The sequence below is a fragment of the Rosa chinensis genome, chromosome 4 (genome assembly GCF_002994745.2).
Source record: "Rosa chinensis cultivar Old Blush chromosome 4, RchiOBHm-V2, whole genome shotgun sequence".
NCBI classification, from domain to species: domain Eukaryota; kingdom Viridiplantae; phylum Streptophyta; class Magnoliopsida; order Rosales; family Rosaceae; genus Rosa; species Rosa chinensis.
In genome coordinates, this window is record NC_037091.1 from 64,292,485 (window position 1) to 64,320,288 (window position 27,804).

The following is a 27,804-nucleotide window of genomic DNA, read 5'->3' on the forward strand; positions in this document are numbered from 1 at the left end:
ACTAGCTACTTTCCCAACCTCCCTTGCGTCTACCTTTGCTTCCAGCTGTGCAAGCTTATGAACCCAAAATGCCCTCTCTTCTTTAATTGCCTGTTGCTTGGCCTCTTCAATGATCTTATCTTTTTCTTCTTCTAGTATTTTTTGCACACTGATTCGAATAGTCTCTTGGATGCTCTCCCTTCTACGTTTAGGGGTGTGAAAATAAGATGAGGGATTCACATAAGCTCCCACCCCTCGCACTCTACCACCATGCTCAGGAGTGCCCAAAGCCAAGGTTAACACATCATTACTTCCACTAGTGCTTAATTCTCCACTAGCAACCTTCTCCTTCAAGTCCCTCTGGTCACATTTACAAAAATAGTAAATAAGCATAGACAGAATTTTAAAAGGTCAGCTGTAGACATTGAACTTCACAAAATTATACTCACAATTTTTTCAGCGCACTGCTTCGTCCCTTCATCCTTGAAGGTTCCCTGCTTGGTCTATCGTCCAGCGATCCATAGTGTCGCTCTATCAATTTCCTCCTCCTCCATTGTTGTAGACTACCAAAAATAGATGGTTACTAAATTTGTGGAGATAAATTAATAGCCACGTTAACAAATTACCTAACAATTACCCATAACTTACCAGCTCTTCCTCCAACCCAGCATATCCCTTACGGGACATTCGGTGGGGATACTTATTCTTTGCACGCCTAGCTTGTGCCAACCTACGCACTTCCTAAAAAACATATGCACTCAATTGATATACCTCTTTAATATAACAACTTAACACAACAACCTTAATGTAAAACTTACAATAAATTGTGGGTTTGTCCGTTCAGCCACAAATTGGGTCCAATGATCTTTATTGATGAATCTATAATCATTCGGAGGAAACTTCAAGGATTCAGGGTCATCCAAGTAAGGCATAATGTAATGCCTTGTGAGCCGGGACTTGAATTCCCTCCATTTTGATGCAGCTGATTCCAATACGAGTTTCCTTTTTTCAGGACCAATCTCAAATGCTCCCTGTGTATAGAAACATAGTTCTTGTAAGTGATAGGAAAACAAACAAAAGGGCCAAATTGTATTATCATTCATAATATACGGCAGAAACTTTGATGTCAGAAGGTAAAAGTTACAGGAATATGATCTGCTACTAATAACTTCATGAATAGACAAATGTATACCTGCACACGTAACCAGATTTTCTCTTTCTCCTCAGCTGTGACACCTCCAATTTGGCTCTTGATAGTTCTCCAAGTAGTCCTTATGATTGGTATCTTTCTACGAGCTAAGACACCAATATATGATTGCATTTCCTTTGCTACCTTCCCGCATGGAGTCCCTTTTACGTTGAAGGGAACCACTTTCTTCTGCCTTAAGCTCTTGCGCCTTGAAATACGTGACATTGTCACACAATGCCGCTTAAGTAGCTTCAGACCTCCGGTCTCTTCATCCTTCCTATTAGATTTCCCATTTTTATCAGAAAATGGATGCATCAGTTGATGTCGAATGTGACTTTTTTGATGACTTAGTTTTGTTCCGCTTCACTCCCTTATCCTTTGACTTCTTCGGTATTGAGGCAGATTTTGTTGGGCCCATTATCTACAAAAAAGACTTGATAGACATTAATTAGCCACTTGTACTAAAGAATAAACACATCTGTTTCAGTAATCATGTAAAGAACAATACAATGCGCCCACACAATAAAGACCAGACTAAATACAGAAAGAAACCAAAAACCATGCCATTTTAGTAATCACATGACATGTAGAAAGCTTCAATCAGTTTCATTCAACAAGTTGACAACAACATATCTGGTTTGTACCAAATTACATGGCTAAAGCAAAAATGAAAGGTGCTGATCAACCAATACATAACAAACCACAAGGAATTGAAGTGGGATAACAAATTATCATAATAGAAATTAAACTGCCTATATTATCCATCAACAACTATATCCTCCTCCCCTTCCTGCATGTAACCCACTTCTTCCTCATTTGCTAAGTTACCAGGTAATTCAATAGATGGCATCATGGTGGTGATGGGATGGTGAGCAATAATAGTGTCCCCAAGCTCATCTTCAACCTCAAAATCACTGTAATCCCTACTAGAAATTCTTAGAACTACTGACCACATTGGATCTACAGGGTCTTGAACATAAAAGATTTGCTGAACACAGTTTCCCAACACAAAAGTATCATTTAAATGACCTTTCTTATTCAAATTCACCAATGTGAACCCAAGCTCATCTACCTTCACACCCCTTCTATTCTCTACCCAATCACACTTAAAGATAGGGATCCTAAACTTTTCATAATCGAGCTCCCATATTTCAGTAATCACCCCATAGAAGCTCATGTCATCAATAATTAGCATTTTATCCCTAGCAGTAGCTACTTGCGGTGTCTTAGCAAGTAAGTAGACACCACTGTTTTGCGTTGATCTAAGATCATCACGCTTCTTTGTGTTAGACTGAACTCCTGCAATTCTATACCCACTGAATGTTGGTACTTCATTGCTCGGTTTATTTGAAAGCCATCTGACAATCTCGGGAACGTGAGAATCTGGTTCACTTAGTTGAACAGCAACCTGCGATTGAACAAAGAAAATAAGTATCTGGAATATCAACCAAAAATATTCCCATAAATGTCGTTACTGTTCAGACTTACCCTCTCCTTCAACCAATCTGCAAATGTCTTGTTTTGCTTGTCTGTAAGCCACTTTTTATTCTTTTTGAATCTTGGAAACTCCCTCTTCAAGTATTGTAGGTGTTCACTACAATTACCAAAAAAGCAGTGATACATTGAGTGAAGATTAGTGTACAAAATTACATGAAATATTAACAGAAATCACAATCTTAGATAAAGGGATGGCACTTACACAAAATAGCTTCTGAATTCATCCGTGTTTTGAAGCGCGCAAAGATGAGCTTGGTCAAATAACTTGTCGTAAACACTAATAACTGTAGCACCTGAGGTAGGCTTGTCCTCTATGTGAGGGTCAGATGGAATCCCAACAGTCTTGTCATCAATGAAAAGCTCTGCTAAAAACTCAACCGCCACTTAAGAAATATAACACTCCGCAATGCAACCTTCTGGCCGATTTCTATTTCGAACATATCCTTTGCAAATCTTCATGTACCTCTCAAATGGATACATCTATCGAAAGCAAACTGGTCCACATAACTCTACCTCTCTAACTAGGTGAACTGTTAGATGAACCATTATGTCAAAAAATGATGGGGGAAAGTACTTTTCCAGCTCACACAATGTTTCAACAAGTTCACTTTGGATATTCGGCAGCCTTGACACATCAATAGTCTTGTTGCAGATTTCATTAAAAAACAGGCATAACCTGATCACAGCAATTCTGACCGGCTTTTCAAGCACACCTCGTATGGCAACAGGGAGGAGTTGTTGCATTAAGGCATGACAATCATGGGATTTAAGTCCACTAAGCCTTAAATCATCCATGGAAACCAGGTTTGATATGTTAGAAGAATAGTCTTCAGGAACCTTCATGCCAAAAAAAGACCCACACATGCATCTTTTTTCATTTGTCTTTAGGTTCCAGCTTGCCAATGGCAAGCGCTCCTTTTTTGGACCTTCAAGATCAAGCCTTAATCCTAATCTAATACCCATCTCCACTAGATCCAACCGAGTTTTCACTCCATCCTTTGTTTTTCCAGGAATATTGAGCAAGGTACCTATGAGACTATCACATACATTTTTCTCTATATGCATCACATCAAGGCAATGCCGAACAGGGAGAAACTTCCAGTATTCAAGTTAAAAAAAAATAGACTTTTTTTTTCCAGCAAGGCCTGGTTTCATCGTCCCCACCCTTGTAAGGAGGGGGCTGATTTTTTTTCCCAAAACGGTACTTTGGAACTTCCTGCTCCACCCTGTGCAGTACTTCTTCCCCACTCAAAGGAACAGGGGGGGAGAATGTTCTGGAAGGTTGTTGAAAGCAGCCTTTTGCCTTCTATAAGGATGGTTTCTTCCTAAAAACCTTCGATGCACGATGTAAGCCATTTCCCCTCCATTAACTAGTCTTGTTGGTTTTGTATTTTCGAGGCAAATAGGGCATGCATTATACCCTTTAACTATACTCCCAGAAAGGTTACCATAAGCTGGAAAATCGTTGATTGTCCAGAATAGTAAACCTCTAAGAGTAAAGTATTCACTTTGTCTTGCATCGTAGACACCACTAACTCCTTTCCACAGCAGTTTCAAGTCGTCTATCAAAGGTTCCAAGTAGACATCAATGTCATTTCCTGGTTGTTTAGGCCCAGAAATCAATAGAGTTAACAACATGTGTTTTCTCTTCATTATGAGCCATGGAGGCAGATTATATGCGACCAGAATAACAGGCCAACAACTGTACTTGCTGCTTAATGAACTATGGGGATTGAACCCGTCTGATGACAATGCAAGTCTTAGGTTTCTAGGGTCAGAACCAAAATCTGGCCATTTTTCATCTACTAACTTCCATGAAGTTGCATCAGCTGGATGACGCATCAAGCCATCGCGTTTTCTGTCAGTAGCATGCCAAGTCAGACTCTTACATGTACCCTCTGACTGAAACATTTTTTTGAATCTAGGAATATGAGGAAAGTACCATAGTACCTTTGCAGGTACGCCTTCCCTCTCTTTCAAGTTTTTACCTACTTTCCACCTTGAAATACCACATGTAGGGCACTTAATTGCATCAATATACTCTTTTCTATACAAAACACAATCATTTGGGCAGGCATGAATTTTAGTGTAATCCATTCCTAGAGAACTCAATGTCTTCTTTGCCTCATAGACAGAGGCAGGTATCTCATTGCCTACTGGAAGAAACTCCGCAAACGCAATCAACCACTCAGAGAAAGCAACATCACTCATACCGTGCTTCGCTTTCAAGTTGTAAAGCCTCACCAGAACATTCAACCTTGTGTGCCTATCACAACCAGGGTATAATGGTTTATTAGCATCATCTACAAACTGTCTAAACTCGTTACACTCATCACTTTCCATGTCTGCATCACTACCTAATCCTAATTCATATTCAGGTATCTCATTGCCGTTCACAGAGTAAGAACTATGTGAATCTGAATCTACTGCTGCATCATCAGTAGATTCATCAGCTGCTGAATCCAATATGGCCTCCCCATGCTCATTCCATTTATCATAACTCGCATCAATACCATTTACAAATAGATGGTCCCTTATTACAGAAGCGGAAAAGTAGTCAACATTTCCACATTTTGTACAAGGACAACAAATATGGTTAGGGTCTTTAGCATTATCCAAGGCAAATTTACAGAACTGTGTCACCCCTAATTTATATTGCCGAGATCTCCTATCCGCAACCATCCATGTTCTATCCATTTATACTACGCACAAACAGAAAAACCAAACAGGAAGACAAACTTAATTGCAGATATATCAACACGAACTCATATATATTTGTTGGTTTCTTTTAAACTGATAGGTACTGGAATAGGGAATCTCGGTGTGCAATGGACTGAAACAGCTACCAATCCAAGATTATGTTTTACCCTATATACCTTCAGCATACAGTAATATGCAATAGCACCCAAATAGGAAGACAAATTTTAATTCAGTTTTTCTCATTACAAAGTGGAAAATGTTTGAAATATGTCTACTGAAAAAGCAATAATGGCTGGTTGTTTTTCATGGTTTACAATGACCAAACGCAAATAGAGAATATATTAGAAGCAACATGTTGTTAGAAGCAAGCAAGAAAAATATCATTATCTGCAAGTAACATAAATAATCAAAAGCAAGCAACCAAAAATAATATGATCTGTAACCAAAATGTCAGCAGATGTACACAATCTACTCCACTATTGTTGTTGGGAAAGGCATTGCATTAATCTTTGACAGACAGTGACTCATGTATAAGATATAATGAGACAGTAAAAAAAACAAGAGTAGTTAAAAAAAATAAGAAAAAGAAATACCCAGATGAGAATTGATGGTGTTGTTGATGCTGCAAACAGGACAGTGTTATGTTGTTCTCAAAGTAGCAGGAACCTAGCTAGCTCCCAATATACAACCAACAGCCATTTCAGAGATGGATTGAAAGTTCAATTACCTAGTACTCCCACCACCAAAGCTACACACCCATTATCATCATCTGCACCAAAAAAAAATTAATCATTCGTCAGCGCGTGTAATTTGAGCAGGAATGAGATAAATTTGTGTCACGAAAAACCAAATTTGAATAAATGAAACAGTACTGCTGCATCGTTCTTGTATATGAATATTTAGGTATTATAAGCCAAAAAAAGAAAGAAACAAAAAAACCTGAAAATTGAGTAGTGCTGATGTTTATGATGAGTTGCCATCTATATGCAGCAAATATATGAGTTGTTGACCATAAATTCTACTATTAGAGGTTAATTAATGCTATACAATGCAATATATAAAAGAGATATATTGTTGAGGCTCAGGGACTATGAACGAAATTTTCAGGTTAAAAGGTGAGCAAGGCTGTTGCCTTAGGCCTCACATGTTAAAAGGCCTCGGTTTGAAAGTTAACTCTGTTATATATATATATATATATATATATATATATATATATATTTGGATTTGAGTAAGAGGCTGAAGGCTGAGTAAAATGCCCAAGTATCTTCAACATAGAACACCCAGAAAAGCAAAAAAACAAGCCCAAATCAAGGAGGCCTCTTCACATGATGATCATAGAATAATCACATCCCAAATGAGAATAAAACATTTTGCTTTTCTATTGGCTATAGCCTAGTACAGATTAGAGTTCATTTTTGTTTTTTCTTTTATCAACCACCTAGTTCTCAAAAACAAAGAACTACATAGACTTTCCTCATTTCACTTCTGAAAGTCTAATTTCTTTTTCTTATCAATTTTCAATCGTGAGCTCTGAAGACTAATAGCCACTGAGGTAAGTAGTTCAATAAGACCATAAAATTCAAGAAAATGTTCTAAGACCCACAGCAAAAATCAGTGTCCTATCAAATTAATAAAATACGATGGAAGCCAACAAAAGGAGAAGCAAGTCAACAAAGTGCAGTTCACTTCAATCATTTCTTTCATCCTCATTCCTAGAGAATCCATAATCAGAAATTGAAAACTTTCCTCCTTTTTCCATTATTCCCACATCTTCTGAGCAAACCTAAAGCAAAGCATTCAACTTTTGCTCAAAATTTCTCAACCCCAAGTTGTAAAACACAACAAAAGAGCTTGACGCGGATCCAGCATTCACAACCAATTGCGATTCCCGAATCCCAGAATTTCAAATTTTCTAAAATAAAAAAAAAACCCTTAACCCAAAAAGATTTATGAGCTCCTAAATTGGGGTTTGATCCCCCAGGAAACTTCTATAGCCATTAGTAATAGAGCAGTAAACTATTCCCACCCCCGAGAAAATCAAGATATGATTTTAACTTCCATTTCGTGCTAATTTTGGCAAGATGGTTTCTGGGTATTCCCGAAAGAAGACCAAACAACTCGAAAATGAACAATAAGAATAAGAAGAGCAAAAGAGTGCGACGGAGGAAGAGAGGAGAAGCACCTAGTAGTCAAAATTACGAGCAATACACACTGGGTATATTGCAAATAGGAGCAATACACCCAAAACACCAAACATCATGATTCACAAATCTGGACAACCCATTCCTAATTATCAAACATCATCAACATGGGTACTGGGTAATCGATGTTTACCTAAGATTCAGGGATTGAAGCCTTGAAGGAGTCGCAGAGATCAGAGATATAGACTTGCAGTGAAGGTGACTCGGTGGCAGAGGAGGTGGCTCAGGCAGACTGAAAGGGGAGGTGGCTCGGTGGTTGGAGCCTGGAACTCTGGAAGGCGGAACCAAAATGGATCCGAACGGGGAGTGAGAGTCGGGACCGGCAGCAGCAAAGCACGATACCAACAAGCCAGATCCCTACTTGGCAGATTTTGGCCCCCGTAAGGGATATGCAGTCGAGAGAGAGAGCTAAGTGTCGAGAGAGAGAGAGAGAGCTAAGTGTCGATGTGCAGGGATATGTAGTCGATGTGCAGTCGAGAGAGAGCTAAGTGTCGAGAGAGCGGCCTATGTTTTTTTTTGTTCTTTCTCTCTTTTAGACACGATGTGGGAATAAAAACCTAGCTAAAAAATTTCTCAAGTTATTCACACAACAGAAATATCTCTCACTATCGTCTGAATGCATCACTAAAAATTAAAATGTAAAATCATGGAGGGAAACATGGCGCCTTCAACATTTTTGGTTAAAATGTTACCGCCAGTTGCATCTTCACACAACAGAAAATCTTAAATCTGTTGTATGATTATTGTAGCTTGCACTAGCCCTATCTCGGTGAAGACATTCAAGCAAGCATCCTTCAACTTTGGTGCTTAGTTTTTCAATCACACAACGGCAATAATAAAACCCGTTGTCCTAGTAGCCCAAATTTCAGCTTTTCAAGATCCAACCAAAACTCCGAAGTGGAGGGAAATCTGCCACTAAATTTTTAAGGCTCAGACGACTGACCATGCTTAATTCCGTTGTGCAATGTAGTTCCAATAAAAAAGTTATCACTTTGTTGGCATTCACACAACAGAATACAACCAGCACCGTTGTATAATAAAACTGACTTCAACACACAACAGATGATTTGTGTTCCGTTGTGTGATTAGTGTTGTGTGATTAACTTTTTGTACTAGTGTATTTACATTCAATTGTAATTGTATTAGTTGTCATTCCTTATAGGTCTCCTGAATTGTTGGAGAACCTTAACTGTACAAGTAGGTGCATAGGTGCTCTGTATATATGCCATACAATTCAATACAATCATTCATTCTGCCTAAATTATTCTCTCTATATGGTATCAGAGCAGGATTAAGATCCTCGCTCTTCTTTCTTTTTTCTTCTTCTTCGTCCTCTTTCAACACCATGACTGAGAACGACGAAATAATTTCCTCCTTTTCTGGTGGAACTCCTTCTGATGCTTCTGCCAATCCATTGTTCCTTCATCATTCAGACCACCCTGGTCTGCTTCTTGTGTCAAAAAGATTGAGTGGTGATAATTATCATTCTTGGTGTCGTGCCATGAGAGATCTCTGAGTGCCAAGAACAAGACAGGCTTCATTACCGGCATAATCAAGGAACCTGATGCATCTTTGAATCCTGATGAGCATGCCCTCTGGCAGCGCTGTAATGACATGGTACTCTCTTGGATCCTCAACTCAATTGAACAAGAGTTGGCCGACTCCGTTCTTTCATGCAATACTCCTCATGCCATTTGGGAAGATTTGCGTGAAAGGTTCTATTTGGGGAATGCTCCTCGTATTTTTCAGATTCAGAGGGATATTTATAGAATTGAGCAAGGTTCGATGACTGTTGCTGCGTATTATACAAAATTAAAGGGATTATGGGATGAGTTGGCATCCTTCAACTCCTCAGTGACCTGCACTTGTGGAGCTCAAAATGACCGCACTAGATTGATGCAGTTTCTCATGGGGCTTAATGAATCTTATTCTGGTACACGTGGTCAGATTTTATTAATGAATCCTTTACCATCTGTTCACCAGGCTTATGCGAGTGTTGCTCAAGAAGAAAAACAGCGTGAATTGGGATCTTCACTTTCTATTCCATCAAACACAGCTGCTATGGCTGTGCGTGGCAATTCCAATATGCCTAGGGGTCGGCAAAATAATCAAGCTGATGGAAGTCAATTCAATAATTCACGTAATAAGGAGCCTTTTCAGTGTACCTATTGCGGTGATCTATACCACAGGAAAGCAACATGCTACAAGTTAATTGGATATCCTTCTGGTCATCCCAAGAGTAAAGAAAAGGCACGGCATCAACGTCAAGGCAATGAAAAAAATTCCTCAAACTCAGCATCTGGTAATCCTTCTGCAAATCAAGTGGATTCCAACCCTACTTTTCAAGAGCTCCAAGTCTCTCTGCCCAATTTAACAAAAGATCAATACATTCAGATCCTTGGTGCGTTGACTCCCAAGCCTTCCATTCCAAAGGCCAATGCTGCTACAGCCTCAGTCTCTGAATTCGCTTCAGGTTTGTTACAAGTTGCTCCCAATCGTTGGATAATTGACAGCGGAGCAACTCATCATATTACCTCTTCTCCTACATCATTGATGAATATTAATAAGCATCCTTCTTTGGCACCAGTTTCGTTACCTAGTGGAGAAAGGGCTGGCATTACTATGACTGGCTCAATTCGATTTAATGATTCTATTCAATTGAATAATGTCTTATGTGTGCCCAGTTTTAAAGTTGATCTTCTGTCTGTTGGCAAAACAACCGATGACTTACATTGTTCAGTGACATTTTTCCCATCTTGGTGTATTTTACAGGACTTGGCTACGAGGACGATGATTGGTGTGGGTAAGCGACGTGGTGATCTCTATTACCTTGTGGCGTTGGCTTCAACTTCTCCTTCTTCCCATTTTGCTTGCAATTTGATTATCTCCTCTGATCTGTGGCATCGTCGCTTGGGTCACCCTTCTTCAGCTCGTTTACAATTTTTAGCTAATAATTTACTTGATTTCAATTTTGATTCTAGTCATAAAGGTGACATTTGTCCGTTAGCGAGACAAACTGGTCAACCTTTCCTTCCTAGTTCAATTGCTACTTCTAAATGTTTTTCCCTTATTCATTGCGACATTTGGGGTCGTTTTAAAACCCCTTCTTTATCTGGTGCTTATTATTTCTTAACCATCGTGGATGATTTTTCCCATTTTACATGGGTATTTTTAATACGTCACAAAAGTGAAACGCAAACAATATTACGCCAATTTTTTCATTATGTTGCCACTCAATTTAACACCAAAGTTCAACAATTTCGATCCGATAATGGTGCTGAATTTCTTTCCCTACAAAATTTTTTTTCTTGAACAGGGCGTCATTTTTCAACACTCTTGCGTTTACACACCTCAACAAAATGGTGTTGTTGAACGCAAACATAGACACATTCTGGAAACCGCTCGAGCTCTTCGTTTTCAATCCCATCTACCTATTGATTTTTGGGGAGAATGTATTCTCACCGCTGTTTACACAATTAACCGTCTTCCTACTTTGTTGCTCCATAAGAAATCACCCTTTGAAGTTCTTTACAATAACCCTCCTGATTATTCTAGTATGAGAGTTTTTGGTTGCGTCGCTTTTGCAACTTCTGTCAATCCATCTTCCAAATTTGCACCTCGTGCTATCAAATGTATTTTCCTTGGTTATCCCATGGGTCAAAAAGCATACAAATTATACCATATTGAGACCAAGAAAATATTTACTAATCGGGATGTTATTTTTCTAGAGGACACCTTCCATTACTCACCACAACCAAATTCAGCCACAACCAAACCCACTACTGCAGCCCAGCCCATTCCTTTCACTCTCTTACCCGATCTTCCACCATCCGCGTCAAACCGTCATTCAACCGACGCCGATGAAATTTTTCAATCACCCAACGCAACACCTCCATCTCCTCCTCCACCTGCAATTGACCGGTCGCTTGGCGCGTCTCCATCTCCTGATCTTCTCCCTTCTTCTTCATCGGACACTTCCAATCCGTCTAATTCTTCAACCTGTCCTCCAGAAATTCCTCCGGAGACATCTGATATCCCTCCGGCCGATTCCATCTCCACTTCGGTCGATCTCGAACCCCTTCCTCCCGCCCTTCCTTCCGATCCTGCCCTTCCTCCGGTCGAGCTCGAACCCCTTCCTGCTGCTCCAATTCAACCTCTCCGTCGCTCCCACCGTACAAGAGAAGCCAACGTCCGTCTTAAGGACTACGTTTGCTCGCAGGTGATTCTGCCTCCACACCAAATTTCATCGGCCTCGCCTTGTCTCACACCAGGTACCAAATATCCTCTTTGTCACTATTTATCTTATCATCGGTATTCGCCCACACATTTGAATTATATTGCTAATGTGAGTCGTGATGAGGAACCGAGATCTTATGATATTGCTGCAGCCGATCTAAAATGGTAGGACGCTATGAATTTGGAGCTTCAAGCTCTTACTGACAATCAGACATGGAGTCTTGTCCCTTTACCCCTTGGAAAGCGTCCCATCAGCTGCAAATGGGTCTATCGTATTAAGCGCAAGGCTGATGGTTCTGTTGATCGTTATAAGGCTCACCTTGTTGCTCAGGGCTTTATTCAAGCTGCAGGTATCGATTATCATGATACCTTTTCTCCCACTACAAAAATGATAACTGTCCGTTGCCTTCTTGCTGTTGCTGCTAGTCTAAATTGGTCTTTACATCAATTAGATGTTAATAATGCTTTCTTAAATGGTGATTTGTTGGAAGAAATTTACATGTCTCCTCCTCCTGGTCTTCGGCGACAGGGGGAGAACCTTGTGTGTCGCCTCCACAAGTCATTGTACGGACTGAAACAGGCCTCTCGCCAATGGTTTTCTAAGTTCACAGAGGCCATTCTTGCTGCTGGTTTCTCTCAGTCCAAAGCCGACTATTCTTTATTTGTCCGCAAACATGGTACATCTCTCACTGTTTTGTTGATCTATGTGGACGATATTCTAATCACAGGAAACAATATGGAGTCCATTAATGCCCTGAAGCAGTTCCTTCATACTCGTTTCCGTATCAAGGACCTTGGTGATCTGAAATTTTTTCTTGGTATTGAAATAGCTCGTTCCAAGAAAGGGATTTATATATCTCAACGTAAATATGCCTTGGAAATTATCAAAGATAGTGGCTACTTGGGTGCTAAGCCGGTTGAGTTTCCTATGGAAGAATCCAAGCTTTCAAACAATGGAGAACTACTCAAAGATCCTGCAGCATATCGGCGCCTAGTTGGTCGATTGATTTACTTGACCATCACTAGACCTGATATCACATACTCAGTACACATCCTCAGTCGGTTTATGCATGAACCACGTCAACATCACATGACTGCTGCCCTTCGAGTTGTCCGTTATTTAAAATCATGTCCTGGTCAAGGTTTACTTCTTCATGCTAATGATTCTTTAAACTTTAGGGCATTTTGTGACTCAGATTGGGCAGGTTGCCCTCTTACCCGTCGCTCCACCACTGGTTATTGTGTGTTCTTGGGAAGCTCTTTAATTTCGTGGAGGACTAAAAGGCAAAAGACTGTTTCATTATCAAGTGCAGAAGCTGAATACAGAGCAATGGCAGGTACATGTTGTGAGCTTACTTGGTTATGATATTTGTTGACTGATTTGCATATACCCATTTCAAGTCCTGCTACTTTACACTGTGATAATCAAGCAGCATTACATATTGCTGCGAATCCTGTATTTCATGAAAGAACACGGCATATTGAAATGGATTGCCATTTTATTTGGGATAAAATTTTACAAGGTGAAGTTGTCACTTGACATGTGATTTCTTCACAGCAATTGGCGGATGTGTTCACTAAAGCTTTGGGGAAAGAGAAGTTTAAATCACTCATGAGCAAGTTGGGAGTTCTTGATATCCACTCTCCAACTTGAGGGGGAGTGTTGGAAAGTATATCTTCACATTTAATTTGATTGATAGGGTATCGTGGTATATAATAGGATTGATCTGTTAAGATGTTTTGTATATATTTACATACTTGAGGGGGAGTGTTGGAAAGTATATCTTCACATTTAATTTGATTGATAGGGTATCGTGGTATATAATAGGATTGATCTGTTAAGATGTTTTGTATATATTTACATTCAATTGTAATTGTATTAGTTGTCATTCCTTATAGGTCTCCTGAATTGTTGGAGAACCTTAACTGTACAAGTAGGTGCGTAGGTGCTCTGTATATATGCCATACAATTCAATACAATCATTCATTCTGCCTAAATTATTCTCTCTATACATCTTTTGTACGGACTTCATCAGTGGATAAACATACTGCGCCGAGGGTCCAGGAATAGCCTCATCACCAACTGAGATGTACTTCAAAGACACTTTATGATCTGAGACGCTCTTGATTACTAAGTCGTTGAACCATTGGTTCAAAGTGCTTGAGTTTTGAGCTAATGTGCTTTGCATCTTCATTTTGTCTATAGTGACTGGTAAAGTTGTCTTTGCTACTTCTATTATGAGATTGGTTATATCCAACAAAGTTATGTCCAACTTTTACTTTCAACACATTGTTGACTTAATTTCAACGTAATCAGAGTCCAAGTGTTATGTTGTGAGTTGTGACTTTGTTTATTGTCCACTTTCATGTATGCCATTTTGCCTTCGTGTGACCTGCCCGGTTGAGGATTGGAGTTGCCTTGTTTCTCTGAACAATTTGAGGTATATTGGTTTTGGTTGTTTAAGCTTCATGCCCCAGGCAGATATCATTATTGCTACTGAATTAAGCAATGTTGTAAGTTTATATTTCAATTTGCAGGCCAGTGGGCTTGCTTTTCCTATTCAAGTGATGTTAGGGAAAGGGATGACAGCCTTGTAATTAATGCCAAATCTTTAACTAGTCTAAATCTGGAGTGTATGAGAGTTCCGGACATTCGAGCTGAGGTAGACATTGAACATGACCACCCCCTACTCCCCTCTTTGAAAACCATGTCCTTCACAGCTGTGACGTTCCATGGCTTTAGTTTCTTCCCTGTACTATGGGAGTCCTCTTCCATCGAGTACTTGTCATTAACTGCATGTTCTTTTGAGAACCATGACCCTATGTGTTACGTTAAAAGTTCGAGTCTCAAGTGCTTGGAAGTCAAGTACTGTCATGGGCTTAAGTTTATTATTGTTCACGAAGCTATGAATCTCGAATCTCTTACATTTGGTTCACCGCCACCACCATATTCAAAATGTACAAGGGTGACTGTGAATAATATCCCCAACTTGAGAAAGATCGATATTTGTGTTGATGAACTCGATCGGGGAATTATATTTATCGCAATGCCATCGTGCACTAAAGGCCACCATCAATACCCAAAATCTCAATCAATTCAGATTCTATGGTTCATTGGAAGCCCAAGTTTCTGTTAAAGCATGTTGGAAATCCATAATTTCAGTTTCGGAACTTTGGGATCAAGAATGATTCTGCTCAAACTCGACAAATTTTTCTACTCTGATGGACTTCCTTAAAGGATTTGGCTGCTGCAAGAAGGTGCACATTTCAAGCCTCCATCATTCTTGGGTTTCTTTTCTTTTTAGTTCGTAGCGCTTTGGAATTTAGATAGTTACATTTTCTCTTCAATAAAACTCTTCATGCATGAACTTTCAAGTAAACAATGAAGACCTCTATTTTCTTTTGCTTTTGTTTTTGTTTTTATCATGATTCTGTTCTTTCTTTTCAGCACAAAAGATGGATAAATTAGCATATTATATGATGTCGACAGTTTCTCTAAACAAAGACAATATACAAGATAAGAGCTGTAAAGTTAGTTTTGCTCCCAGTTGAGTTTTTTTTTTCTTATACTCCCAGTTGAGATATTGATCAATATAGCATACTTTGTTTAACTGAGAGTCTGAGACAAATAGTCGGCATTGTTGTAAATATTTGTGGATAATCATGTAAATAGATGCTGAGTAATAGGTGTCTATCCCTATAGATTGGTGATTGATAGGTTGTAATTGTAGGAGTGATTGGATTATAATTAAGCATTACCCTTTCGTGTACACCATGTAGTCCTATATAAGGCTCCTTATGGTGAGATGAATAATACACACATTCTATTCTCTGTGTCCAAACTCTCTTTCTCTCTCTCAAAAATTTTTCTGTTTTACAACACGTTATCAGCACGAAGCTCTAACCCAAACTCTAGCCAGAAAAAAAAAAAAAAACCCCTGCTGCAGCCTGTTTGCACGCCCCGAAACCTCTTGATCGGAACCTCAGATCAAAATCTTTCCTTCATAAAAGTTGTTCGTCTCTACCTCTTCTCTCTGACCTCCAAATTTCAGCCATATTGGAGTCTTTTTGAGACCTGTACACCATTTGAAGTGGCTGCTGTTCAGAAGAGAATCTGCTCCGTGTTCACGACTAGCTCTAAGATTTGGATCGAGTAGCTTTGAGATTCGGGATTTCCTACCAGAAGAGGCGAATAGTTCTTGGATTGGCTGAGAAGACAACCTTCTCAGTTCTGCACACATAAGCTGAAGATTCATCCGTTCTTCATCAAGTAATGTTTTCCAAAATCTAATTTCATATTCATGTTTATTGAGCCTAATGATTGAATATGAACAATCACCATGATGCATGAACCCTAATATTTGGTATATACATATTTATATATATTTGTTTATGTGTCTTGGTTTATTTGGCTTTGGTTTGTTTGGTTGGAAAAGAAAAAAAAAAGGTTAGGATTCTTGGATTTGAAGCATTTGGTCCAGTAGTACCATCTAGTGCATACCAATTAAAAAACAAGCAAAAAGAAAAGGGATTCTGCTGCTCTTGGGATTCGAACCCAGCCACATCATGCATTAGCCTAGCACAATGTCCACTATGCCACTATGGCTAGCTGGAATTTATCAACACCATTTAATATTAATACTGCCATAAGCAGATTCAACTCCATATAATTGGTGATTGATCAATTGATTCAACCTGTGATTTGATTTTGATTGATTTTATCCAAAGCAATTACCATAGTAATTTATGCTCATTACCACAATCACTTCATTATCACATTGAGACAATTCTGAATTATTACGTGAATTATGATAGAAGAATTATGGGCTTAATTTTTGGTTACACTAATTTGAATTATGCCATTATAATTCCTTATGCTAGAAGCATTATTGGCTAAATTATTACGTGATTATTACATAAACATTATGCTAGAAGCATTTGCCAAATTTATTACCTGTACGTAATGCCAGAAGCATTAATGGGATTTGAACCCATTTCCTTAGGTATATAACCGCTGCATTAATATATTTATGTTACGATTTAATAACATATATTGAATTTGGTTATGTTATAATTGTGAATATTAATAGAGGCTGAGTCAGAAGCTCAAATCAAGCCCAAAGTCATAACAACAAATTCGAGTCAGAAGCTCAGGCCCAAGTTACAAGGCCAGAATAGAAGCTCACTACATGTTACCATGACAAAAGTTATGAATCTTCTCAAACTAGGCTCATCCAGTTGGATGCGATGTCTAGGAAAGGTTCAGATGAGGCCGTGTACTTAAGCGAGCCTCGCTCCACCTAAACCTCATCTTTCCTTACCTGGTCGTATTCAATTGGAGTTACTGAAAGGGTTGAGTAATAACTTTTCATTCCTTGGCAGATTAGCCTGAGCCCAGCAGGCCCACTCTCCCTCTGCAGGACCTAGCAGCCCAGCAGGCCTCACATACTCTTTGACTAGCGCATGAAAGCCTAGGTCACGAGCCCGCAGACTAAGCCCGATAGGCTTCACTATCAAGCCCACTCATTTGGTCCATCAGAATCAAATAAAAGGAAAAATGATTTGATATTGTAAATAGATTCACCATATTTAATATGTGTAATTAATTGCCATAAGCATTTATTCGCATAATTGTGTGATAATTAATCTGTTATATTACTAGCATGCAATTAATATCTCAATTGATTTGTGATTTCCATTTAGCCAATTTGTGAGATATTATTACAATTTGCTCTATTCAATATCATTTTGTTACTTGCCAAATTTTCGCATTAGAATATATGTGTAGAAAATGCAGGTATCTGATGAACCAGTAGTTCATGCATAAATCGAACTTGTAGTTTCGATAATGTCATTTAAGAAACTTGAAGTTTCCTTCATAAATTCACCACACATGATAAAACCAGTAGATTTTACATGTCTAATCCGATTTTTCATACCATGTTATAGAACCTGAAGTTCTCATTACTTGCTTATGGATGATATTACCCAAAGCACTAATATTATTTGTTCCTTTCCTGTAAGAAATGTCAAATCTCAACATGTTTGACTTTGTTGCTTTGGATCTCCAGAAGAAACTATCTAAAGTGAACTCAAGATGTGAAAATTCATCTGACTGCAAAGAAGATGAGATCAACAATCGATATTGACAATGTCGTCAATGAGGCTTTTGAGGCGAGTGCCATAATGTTCATAAAGAAACATATGGAGAGAGCACTCCAAGTTAAGTACCCGATTAAGAGGATACACAGACTTTTTGGGTTGCTCTGGAAGAGCACTTTCACCATCAGATGACCATTTTCTTGCTTGAAGCAAGACATGATTGGCAGAACAAAATAACCCATATGACCATCAGCCACGTGGCCAAGTCCTAAAGGCCAAGGTGCATGTAATCCAGCTCCACGTGGCCAAGGCCCGCGTTGTGGGAACCGTGATGCCCTAACTCAACAAGCCTGAGTTGAAAGGAACACTGGTCCGGCCCGTCGCCACCAGAATTAGCATGATCTTTGTTATCGATGTGGAGGAATTGACTGTTGGTCCCGCACCTGTTGTGCGATAGCCGAAGCAGTAGATGAGTATTACGCCGGTCGCGGAACTCGAAATACCAACTTTATTAAAGGGTCATTTTCTATTGATTCCACACTAGAGATCATGGATTTTCAGGCAGTTATTGAACATACCAAATACCGAGGATTAGAACTCGAAGACATGGATATAATTGATCCCTTGTGTCATATCTATTTCATCTTAATGAATGAAACATCTTCAGATTTTTGTGATTTATGTTTTCAATTATTTTGGATTATAGAAATGTGGTTATGTTCGAATATATTTAATTCAATTCATACATGTGATCCATTGAATTAAATAAATGAATAGGCATATTCTGTGGGGAAATTTGTTGTCTGGTTAAAAGTGCTATTATGCACACCATACTCCCAGATCGGAGATATTTTTCAAACTTATTGTCTATTCATACCTCTGTGACAACCGTATCAGGCCAATCCAACCTGATAGAGGGTTATGGCAAAACCCACTATATGTTGTCCAATGGTACTGAACCTACAATTAATGAGGCCTTATAATCTCCACGTTCCAGAAGAACGTTATTAAGTATTAAGGATATTCGAACCAACGGTTATCACGCTGAAACCACTGAGAAAAATGCGTGGAATATCTTTGCATAACCTCCGAGTGTGTGGCCAGAAGCGTACATTGGAGAAATTGAAATCTGTTAGCTAGAAGCTAACTAATTCAAGCAACTGCTTGCTATGGCATGACCGTTTGGTCCACCCAGGTCAAAGTATGTTGCACCGTATCCTCAATTCATCGTAGGTGCACCCCCTTCTGAATAAGGGTCTTGTATATAATGACACGCTATGCCATACTAGACCATCATATGCAAAGACTAGTACATACACCACCATTTTTCTGCACAGAATGCAAGGGAAATTTGTGGACATATCCAACCACCATGTGGACCAGTTAAATATTAATGGTTTTGGTTGATGTATTGACAAAGTGATCACATGTTACACTATAAAATACTGCTTTTGCTAAACTCTCGCCCAAATCATGAAATTGAGGGCTCACCACTCGGATTATCCCATAAAATCCATAAGACTTGATAATACCGGAGAGTTTACATCGAAGTCTTTCGATGATTATTGCATATCCCTTGGGATTGATGCTGAACATATAGTTCCCTATGTTCACACCCAAGATGGTCTCGCAAATAAAATCTTGGTAATGCGCACCAAGCTCCTAGTTTTTGTGTGGGGCTATGCAATCTTGCATGCAGCTATGTTGGTCCCGTTGAGGCCCACTGCTACCCAACCTTACTCCGCGTTACAGTTGGTGACTGGGTACGAACCTGATGTTTCGCACTTACGCGCATTTAGGTATGCAGTCCTCATGCCAATTGTGCCGTCACAACGTACAAAATTGGGTCCTCAACAAAGGATGGGCATACATGTCGATTATGAATCCCATCCATTATGTGCTCTTTAGAGCCCTTGACAGGCGATCTCTTTACCGCTAGATTTGCGAATTGTCACTTTGATGAGACAGTCTTCCCGCCGTTAGGGGGAGATAAGAACGTCACCATTCCTGATGAACGGCGTGAACTAACATGAAATGTCCCCACTATGTTTCATCATGATCCCCAAACCGCACGAAAATACTGAAGTGCGGACAATTCTAGATCTATAGAGTATAGAATACAATATGTCAGACGCTTTCTCTGATCTAGCTAAAGTGACGAGATCACATATACCTGCTGCAAATGTGCATGCAAGGATAGATGTCCATGTAGGACACGTCGCCCCAGATGGACGAGGTACGACCATGGCGGCTAACCAGTCACATGTCCCTGCCCAGAAGCGAGGTAGACCACTAGGTTCGAAGGATTTTTATCCCCGGAAGAGGGTAAAACTGGCACCAACGAATCCACTAGACATCGCAATCTCAAACTGATTCATCTCATGAGATAAATCCGGATTATGGGTCTGTCCTAGAAGAGACGATGTTGGGGGACGCTCCAACATTTGAACCCACTCCCGAGAATAGAGAAATCTCGATAAATTTAGTGAGATTTGGAATCGGATTGAGATTATCATCGATGATATATTAGTATTTGCGGTGGCCACCGAAATTATAATAAGCGATGACCTCGAACCCTGCTTTGTTGATCAATATTAACGTAGAGACGACTGGCCAAAATGGAAAGAAGCAATCCAGGTCGAATTAGATTCCTTGATAAAGAGAAAGGTGTTTGGACCTGTTGTTCCTACACCTCCCCATGTTAAACCCGTAGAATTTAAATGGGTATTTGTAAGGAAGCGTAATGAGAAAAACGAGATTGTGATACACAAGGCTCGTCTAATGGCGCAAGAATTTTCTCAACGCCCTGTGATTGATTACGAGGAGGCGTATTCTCCCGTAATGGACGTCATAACGTTCTGCTACCTTATCAGTTTGGTAGTTTCCGAAAAACTGAATATGCAGCTTATGAATGTGGTCGTAACTTATCTCTATGGGGATCACGATACAGAGATATACATGAAAGTTCCTGAAGGACTTATGATACCCAATGCAAATAGTTCTAGACCACGGAACACGCTCTTCATTAGTTTTGAGGCGTTCACTTTATGGATTGAAACAATCTAGACGGAGGTGGTATAACCGTCTAAGTGAATATTTGATCGGGATGGGATATGTGAATAATAAACTATGCCCATGCGTGTTTATTAAGGAAACAAGTTCCTAGTTTGGTATTGTGGTGGTCTATGTCAATGACATGAATTTGATCGATACTCCTAAAGAGATCAAGGAAACCAAAAAGCACCTGAAGTTGGAATTTGAGATGAAAGGCCTTGGGAGAACAAATTATTGTCTCGACCTGGAGCTCGAGCACAGTGCAGATGACAAATTTGGTCTATCAACCAAATTACATCTAGAAGATGTTAAGATGCTTTAATGAGGATAAAAGCAAGCACACCCATGGTCGTCTGAAGTCTAGAGAAAACCGTATCGTCCTGCAGATGATAACGAAGAGATATTGGTGCCAGAAGTCCCATATCTAAGTGCAATAGGCGCATTATTGTACTTGGCTTAATGCCCTAGACAGGACATCTCATTTGATGTGAACTTGTTAGCTAGATATAGTTCTGCGCCAACACGCTGCCACTGAAATGGCATAAAAGACATTTTTCGCTACCTTAGAGGTACGACGGATATGGGCTTATTCTATCCCTATGCATCAAGGAATGGATCAAACCCCCTTGATCCTCAGAATGATGCTCGCCTTGTTGGATATGCTGATATAGACTATCTATCAGACCCGCACAAGGCATGTTCCCAGATTAGTTATGTCTTTACCATTGGGAATACTGCAATTTCTTGGAAGTCTACGAAATAGACAGTTGTTTCTACCTCTTAGAATCATGCTGAGATACTAGCTCTTCACGAAGCAGTATGTGAATGTACATGGCTAAAAGTCGTTACAAAGCATGTTCAAAGCACATGTGGACTGCATTCCACCACTGATGAACCAACCATTATTTACGAGGATAATGCTGCTTACATAGAGCAGATAAAGATGAGTTTCATCAAAGGAGACAACACCAAACATATTGTATCGAAGTTCTCCTTCAATTAGCAACAACAGGAGCATCAGAAGATTGAAGTTAAGCATATTTGATTTGAAGACAATTGTGCAGACCTCTTTACCAAGTCACTACCAAAGTCTGCATTCCAGAAGCATGTTCAAGGTATTGGTCTACGTAAACTATCTGAATTACCTAACATGTAATTTTCAGGGGGAGTCGAAATCAGGGGGAGTATCTTGAAGCATACCCACTTGACCATCGTGTACTCTTTTTGTCCTTCGTCCAGGGTTATTTTGTCCCACTGGGTTTTGTTACCTGGCAAGGTTTTAACGAGGCACATCTTTAGCATGGTCACCCTACTTATACTACATCCTGATTGATTCGACATATACATGCATTTGCTCATCTTTTCCCTTCGACCACGGGTTTCTCCCACTGGATTTACCGGGCAAGGTTTTGGTGTAGCAACTCTAATGCATCCCTCTCGTAGACATACTACCTACTTATGGTGTTGATAAGAAGACTTCACCTAGCTCTAAAGCTGTGATACTGCTACTCCACACTCAAGCGCGTTGTGCTCTTTTTCTCCTTCGACCAAGATTGTTTTTTTTTTCCACAGGGTTTTTATTACTTGGCAAGGTTTTTGACGAGGCAACTTAGAAGCGCTCAGCCTATGCAACACTATTGACATGGAATATCCAAGGGGGAGTGTTGTAAATATTTGTGGATAATCATGTAAATAGATGTTGAGTAATAGGTGCCTATCCCTATAGATTGGTGATTGATAGGTTGTAATTGTAGGAGTGATTGGATTGTAATTAAGCATTACCCTTTCGTGTACACCATGTAGTCAGTAGTCCTATATAAGGCTCCTTATGGTGAGATGAATAATACACACATTCTATTCTCTGTGTCCAAACTCTCTTTCTCTCTCTCAAAAATTTTTCTGTTTTACAACAGGCATATAATATTGCCCATGTTCACAAATATAGTGGCAAACAGAAATATGACTGGGAAAGTCAGAATAATGCCAATAAGAAAACCTTCTATTGCGATCTCCAAAATAATCAAAACAGAAACTCGGTAATTGATACTCCACTGATACATGATTCACTGCCATGAGAAAAGAGCTAATGCAATATGGATACAGCTCTTGTAAATTGAGATTAGAATATTTCTGCTCCATCTCGGCTTCAAGTTTCTTAGTAGATAATGGTAAAACAGCTTGTTCATGGAGCTGATTGGCATTTCCTCACTCTCTACTGGAATTTCTCCAACAGCCTCAAGCTCTCAAGTTTCTGTGGCACCTTAGACTATGAGACCCTTCCATGAATCTGCACTCAAATCACACTGGGTTTAAACACCATAGCAAGGTGTTTCTTCCATGTTCTCAGATGTATAATCTTTAACAGCAAACCCCTCAGCATGGCATAACTCTGGGTCATTATGGATCCAATCAGATGCCTACCACAACCGTGCTAGAACCTGACCGAAAATATATAATCAGACAAAGGGAGTTTTCTTATGCATCTGGAATGAGACAAGTTAATCACCTATTTTTTTAATTATATCTCATTATACAGGATATGGATTCAAATAGTCGACAATAATTGAATCAAGAGTCCCTTCCCCTCCAGCCTGGGGCGAGCTCCTTCCATGATCTCCTACTCTTATAAAGTTTTTAAAGGAAATTGCCAACTTGATCACCCGCATACCTGTGTTATTGCATCCGTCAAGTAGTATGCCTCGGCACAAGCCTTGAAGGCCCTGTCACAGAATGAGGCACATATAACTGGAGGATCTTGCTCCACACCAATGCGAGGACAGCAGATGGAACATTCCAATAATTCCATAATTGCAGGAACTCTGAGCCAGCTTCCCCTCTTGGAGACGACTTTCTAATGGATAGCAGTGCAGGTTGTGCCTGCGCTACATCAAGTTTCTTTATGGAACACCCTGCAAGGTCCTTGGGTCTTGTGGAGCCTTACATGCTATCACAAATTAATCAATGCTCTCCATCTCCTTTACCTCCTGTGATTACAAGCCCTCTCTTTCTCATTTCATCATGCAAACCTAAAATGGCAACATCATTACCCTCATCATAATACCCTCTTATCAGAATACCAAAGACATGACGGTCAGGAGTAATTCCTCTTTTCAACATATCATCGAAAACCTGTTGTGCTTCAACCATGAGTCCCTTACTTGCTAAACCAAAAATAAGTGAGCTATAAGTAAACAAATCCGGGCTGATGCCCTCTTTAACCATTTTATTCTTGAGTCTAAAAGCCTCGACCAGATTACCCTGTCTGCATAGCCCAGCAATCCAAGAAGTGTATACATATTTGTCTGGAATAAACCCCGTCTCCGACATCTCACTGAAGATCGTCTCAACTCCACTAAAGTTTGCTTCCTTACACATCCCATCAATGAGCACAGTACATGAAATTTCATTAGCCAAAAGTAGCCTCTTGCCTCCTCCAAATGCCCATGCTTGCACAAGCCGTCCATCAAAGCTGAAAGCACCACAGCATCAGGTTCAAAACCCTTCGCTAAAAATCTGTAGACACCCAAATCTGCTTTCAAATTGCCAGCTTTGAAACATGCATACATAATGGTCGTCAACAACATCTTATCTGGAGAAAAAACCACTCATGGCCGAATCTGTAACAACCCGCATCGCATTATCAAACTGACCATTATTACAGAGGTCTGAGATCACCACTCCATATGCAGCCGCATCAAGACTAACCCTAAGTCCCTAACCCCTCCATCCTGCATTTTTACTCATATAATTCATGGCCTCACCTACATTTCCTTTCTTGGAATGGCCATCTATCATTTAAGTGTAAACCGAAATTACGCCGAACCCCATCTTCCAACATTTCACAAAACAAACGCTCAGCCCTGTCCACAACATTAAAGTGTAAACAGATGAATTAGGCTGAAATCTCTCCCCACAACGCTTTCCAAAACCGAAGACTTTCCCGAACTCTGTTGAACACAACAAGTTGATATAAGAAGGTGGGAGTGGAAAACCTGGCCTCCGATGACGGCAATGGAAGGGAAAGCTACCCAGAGAGACATGACCTCGCCGCCGTGATTGCCGAGAGCGGTGCAGGCTCGCTGGATTTGGTTGACCAGTCCGATCAAGCTCTCCAATCTCGCCCCGCTGGGATCGAATCGAAGCTATGAAGATCTGAGAGATCGAGCAGGTCAATGTGGGTGGGTAGGATTAGATCTGAGGGAGATGTCTGTGCCTTGATGTGGTTTAGACCCCAACAAAGAAAGAAGTCTAATTCGATCAGCATCTTGACAAATTATTTAATGTCCACCAGCATTCACCAACGTCAATAAGTCTAGGAGACAAACCATAAAGCCAACGAGATTCCCGGTACAAAGCATAACAAACAAAACTGCTTCAAACGATCCACACACAGAAATTTTAAATTTATTTATTCATCAACATCTTTTTTTTTGGTTACATTATCCATCAACATCTTTAAAACCCAAGATTCAAGTACGTATTTATTTAAAAACATGCTCATACAGTTATTCAAGACTTTAATGTAATACATGCGTTCGGCGGTAAAAGTAAAGATAATTCACATCGGTAAAAATAAAGAAAAGCTTGGTCAAAAATGCACATACAGTTATTCAAGACTTTTTTTGTAATACATGCGTTCCGCGGTAAAAGTAAATAAAATTCACATCGGTAAAAATAAAGAAAAGCTTGGTCAAAAATAAAGAAAAGTCTCCCGAAATCTCTAATGACGGTAAAAGCAATTACGGCCATACGGACAACGGCTTCCGAACTTGCAATCTCTGTCATACACGAGTGTCCTACGAATCTCGTGAAGAGTATGGGCAAAGTTACACCCGTCTCCCTTCGAGCAAGAACTTTTGTACCGACATAATACCGTCTTGTAGAGTGGTGAAGGACGCTTTGGAGGTTGATGCTGGTGCTGGTGCTGGTCACAGGCAGTTGAAGAAGAAGGGACGAATTCGGGAGCAAGGGCATAGCGTGATACTGCCTCTGGGTAACTCAGCTCCAGCACCCTCGGTACTCTCGAGTATGAGTCCCCGTTACCAATCTGTTAGGTAAGCCTGGTTAGTAATTCTCAAAAAAAAAAAAAAAACCGACCGAATTTTAAACAAAACTTGAATTTACCTGAGTGTATTTGTTTCCGAGATAATCGCGATCAGCCCACCAGCGATAGGCAGGTGGATTGCCTTGTTCCTCAGGATTTTCTTCGGTCGTTCCTTGCTTTTCTTCCGCTGGCTCAAGCTGAAAAGCAAACAAAGTGAGAACATATGAGCTTTTTGTGATAGGATAACTTTGCTGAACCTAGCTTTGTAAAGAAAAGCAACCAAAATTTAAACGAAAGATATCACGCGGGCACACTGAAATGAAGTACGACGACAAATATTTCCAAAACTAGTGGAGATAAAATTTACCTGAGATACAGCCAGGTTGGCCATTACTGACAACGACGATCGCGAAACGCTGTTGATGGACTGAAGGGAGCGGGAAGGTTGGGTGTTGTGAAATGAGAAACCGATGTTGTTGATGGACCTGAAGATGTTGGTCTCTGTAGTCGCTGGAATGACGTTGGTCTCTGTGCTGATGCCCGGAACGACGTTGGTCTCCATGCTGTTCGTCCGAATCACGTTGGTCTCCGTACTTTTCGCCGGAACCACGTTGGTCTCTTTCATGGTTAATATAGAATTTCAAGAGTACGTGGTTTTTCGCCGGTGAGTTTTGATCGAAGTGTAAGAGATGAACTAGCCGAGGGATTTGGTGCGAGTGTTGGAAACGTGGGTATGGGGAAGTGAATAAAGAAAGTTGATGGAGTGATTTTTCGCCCGTGCGTTTTGATCAAAGTTAAAGAGATGGACTAGCAGAGAGATTTGGTGTGGGTGTTGGAGACTTGGATATAGAGAGGTGAATAAACGATGTTGATCAAATGGTTTTTCGCCGGTGAGTTTCGATCGAAATGTAAGACATGGAATAGCAGAGAGATATGGTGTGGGTGTTGGAAATGTGGGTATGGGGAGGGAATATATAAACAACGTTGATGAAGTGGTTTAGGGTTTAGGCTTCATAAAGTTGAAGGAGATAAAAGTTGGCTCATACTTTTGGCCTTTTGGGATAAAAGTTGGTGAGCACTGTTATATAGGCCAGGAGGTTGGAAGTAATAATGGGGGGGTCGGAAACCCGGCAACCAATAGGGAGTGCCACTTCGTATATATTCCCTTCATGGCCTCACGTACTCTCGATCGTCATCATGGTCTGTCGTTTTCCTCTAGTCGATACCCATTTAAGGGGTGATTGAATTGGCACGTGGGTGATGAAGCAGATCAATCGGTAGTCCAGACTCCAGAATGCTTCGATTAAGCGACAAAAAACTATATATTCTGTGATTGCTGTCACTGAGATAGGTTTTTGAGTTTTTCCACGTCTGTTCAAAAAAAGGATTGGTTTTTCCACAATAGCGGTACGTGGGAGGGTATAATCAGATTAATTTAGTTCATAATAATAATAATATAGTGGATAAGCTCTCTTCCCACCAAATGCCTGATGGGGCAATGGTACACTAATTTTGAGCGGCGTTGAAAACTCTACCTAACCAAGTGCATGCTCTGTATCATCACATATATGCAGTAGTACGTACGTACTGATCTTTTATTGAATTGGTTAATATTCATTATTGTTAATTGTGTTGGAAGGTGATGCAAATGCTAACTTGTTAATTACCTAGCTCACATTAATACAAGCAAAAGACATAAATATATATATATATATATATATATATAGGGTTTCCACTAAGGGATTCCTTTTTTTGGTCTTTTATAGGAATAGGCATTAGACCAACTTTTAGATCATATTTTC

General features: G+C 39.9%; 2 protein-coding genes, 2 long non-coding RNA genes and 1 pseudogene across 4 annotated transcripts; all 5 read right to left on the reverse strand.

The window, feature by feature from the left end:
* Positions 1-23: 23 nt before the first annotated feature.
* LOC121052483 lies at positions 24-966 on the reverse strand. Its single transcript, XR_005809234.1, has 4 exons — positions 798-966; positions 628-720; positions 429-542; positions 24-339 (listed from the first exon to the last, which is right to left on the reverse strand). It is a non-coding gene; the product is annotated as an uncharacterized LOC121052483 (long non-coding RNA).
* Positions 967-2,517: 1,551 nt separating this feature from the next.
* LOC121052484 lies at positions 2,518-2,929 on the reverse strand. The gene is made up of 3 exons (XR_005809235.1): positions 2,868-2,929; positions 2,657-2,762; positions 2,518-2,576 (listed from the first exon to the last, which is right to left on the reverse strand). It is a non-coding gene; the product is annotated as an uncharacterized LOC121052484 (long non-coding RNA).
* A 984-nt stretch (positions 2,930-3,913) lies between these two features.
* Positions 3,914-5,362, reverse strand: LOC112199762. The gene has a single exon (XM_024340732.1). The coding sequence runs from the start codon at positions 5,360-5,362 to the stop codon at positions 3,914-3,916; it is 1,449 nt and encodes a 482-aa protein (XP_024196500.1).
* Positions 5,363-22,815: 17,453 nt separating this feature from the next.
* LOC112199919 lies at positions 22,816-25,322 on the reverse strand (annotated as a pseudogene).
* A 356-nt stretch (positions 25,323-25,678) lies between these two features.
* LOC121052890 (putative zinc finger CCCH domain-containing protein 21) lies at positions 25,679-26,979 on the reverse strand. The gene is made up of 3 exons (XM_040518832.1): positions 26,370-26,979; positions 26,083-26,199; positions 25,679-26,005 (listed from the first exon to the last, which is right to left on the reverse strand). Exons 1-3 carry the CDS (start codon positions 26,625-26,627, stop codon positions 25,679-25,681), a joined length of 702 nt encoding a protein of 233 aa, XP_040374766.1. The 5' UTR covers positions 26,628-26,979.
* Positions 26,980-27,804: the final 825 nt, after the last annotated feature.